Genomic DNA, 2,112 nt, shown 5'->3' with positions numbered 1-2,112 from the left:
AACATGCATTCTTCCCGGTCTGCGGATCGAGATGTCGCAAAAGCCGTTAGGCAAGTGAAGCGGGAGATTGTCAAGAGTTTCTTAACGCCAAAAGGAGGAACTATTTCTTGGTAAATCCTACACCCATATAGTATTTTGTAACAACGATGCCCAAAACGCACAATTTCATTCCTTGTGTATGCGCGCAAGCGATTGTGCCAATGCCAAACATTTTGTACGATGTTTTTTGTGGCAAACCGCCGAAATTAAAAAGTGCACAAACTGCAAATTAGTAACATGAAAGTGCAAAGGTATGTGATGTAACGGCCCTCAACGATCGCCTAACCAGAATAAAAGCATGCGAACAGGAATCTTTTATCAGATCTACAGATGCACCCGGATTAACAAAAAAGTGCAATCGGTTCACCCTCCCATAAAAAATTATCACTTCAAAAACGCATCAGTTTCGTTTAACGTAGATTCTTACGGCTTAACGGTAGGGCGGCAGCACCCACCCCAAAAACGGTAGATCTGCCGTTAAAACGGTAGACCTGGCAAGCCTGCGTGCAACAAACTTCTCCTTTTCTCCACACCCCCCTGTAAACTGCCGACTCGATCCGCCCTCGTACCCCGTCGGGCGGCTCGAACGATCCCGAACCGATGCACCCGTTTGCTTCGGTCCAGATGAAATATGTAGGGATTCTGGATACGGATAAAAGGGGTGTGTGTCGGGAGTGGGCCGCAAATTCGGGCGAGGGTTCACAAAATTTCCGAAATAGTTCCGAACCTGATCCGTGATGATGGTCGAGAGTTTCGCGTCGAAACGCCGGCGAATTGCTGTGGGGTTGAATCCGCACCTCAAGTGGGTGGTGAGCGCAGGCATGCACGGGAGGGTCTGTTGAACTGTGACGTGGGAAAATGTTCAGGACTATTGACACACTTCTGCTGCTTAAAGCGAATCTGTAGCGTTGCCCCTGTTCCGCTACGAGTTAACTAACATGTCTTGGGAGTCGCTCCATTCCAGGGAATTTGGGTAATTGCCAATCCCTGCTCCTGCAAGGAGGTCATTCAGGGTTTCGCTTGACACCTGTTCACTTTTGATGCAAAATATTGCATTCATGTCTGCTTCCAACATGTTGATTGGCCGTTTCAGGAACTTTAACAGCATCTACCATCGGTCAGGGCCGGGGGTCAGTCATCAACTGTCGGCAACCAGGCTGCTGGCTTCTCCCGAAGGATCAAGACACCCCTTGGAGAGCTCAAGCCATTCCTGGCCTTGGAATGGCTCCTACTCCAGCTTACACCGAAACACCTACACGGAAGTGCGCACCCTTAAGAGCTCCAACTGCACTTTTGGCTGCTTCCAACTGTGCCGAGCCAAGGTCGCAAACAGCATAGCTAAAAGAAAGGTACCTACAGTGCAGCTCAAGTTCTGAAAGTGAAACTTCTGTTTTGATTGTTTGATACTTCTTGGTGCAGGTGGAGCAAGGCATGAAGCTTTACAAGCAGCACAAGCAGCAACAGGCCGTGCGAAAGTGGAAAACTTCGCTGAAGGCGCTCGAAAAACGCGAAGACAAGTTTAGCGTCTTGGGGTACCTATACCTGGCCTACATGGATTGGGGCAAGTACAGGTAAAGTGCCTTCAGTTTTGGTCTAGAATGGGAAATTTAAATCAGCCTAAGTTGTGTGGAAGAAAACGGTGCGGTAAATTGCCGATTTTTCAATAAAGCCCCTGTTATGATCGGCCAACGCACTAGACCATTTTTCGGAAGGTTTTTCGAGGTTTAAGGGGTCGTACTCGGCGATGTGCAAGCGAGTCCGAGCGAGTGTGCAAACAGGGTGATCCAAAATTGGCGTCATTCCTCTGGAGGTGTTGTCTGGGCAAGGGCGGATCTAGAGGGGGGGGTCATGGGGGTCATGACCCCCCCCCATTCAATTCTCTATCCAACGATGCCAAAACGAGTTCTCTGGCTCGAATGGTTCTTGAGAAACTTCGAGAAAAGCACCGTCATGTTCAAGTGGATTTTGCAACTCAAACAAAAACCACGCAAATCTAAAACTTCTTGAATTCAAGCCTTTTTTGAGAAAACTGCCAACATTTCCCCATCCATGGTTCACTTTCTAAAAAGGCCA

The 2,112-nt window shown here is 48.4% G+C and overlaps 1 protein-coding gene across 1 annotated transcript; it reads left to right on the top strand.

The window, feature by feature from the left end:
* Positions 1–690: 690 nt before the first annotated feature.
* On the top strand, positions 691–1,610 carry LOC109545794 (43 kDa receptor-associated protein of the synapse homolog; the record flags this gene model as incomplete). Its single annotated transcript, XM_019916636.2, is given in 3 exon segments — positions 691–1,012; positions 1,133–1,388; positions 1,459–1,610. Coding segments are annotated over 3 exon segments (443 nt in total), but the record flags the coding sequence as incomplete, so codon positions are not given.
* Between the last annotated feature and the right edge of the window lie 502 nt (positions 1,611–2,112).

The sequence above is a fragment of the Dendroctonus ponderosae genome, unplaced genomic scaffold, assembly GCF_020466585.1.
Source record: "Dendroctonus ponderosae isolate FM_Combo_2020 unplaced genomic scaffold, Dpon_F_20191213v2 Dpon_F_20191213_4, whole genome shotgun sequence".
Taxonomy (NCBI): domain Eukaryota; kingdom Metazoa; phylum Arthropoda; class Insecta; order Coleoptera; family Curculionidae; genus Dendroctonus; species Dendroctonus ponderosae.
This window is presented reverse-complemented; position numbering and strand designations above follow the sequence as displayed.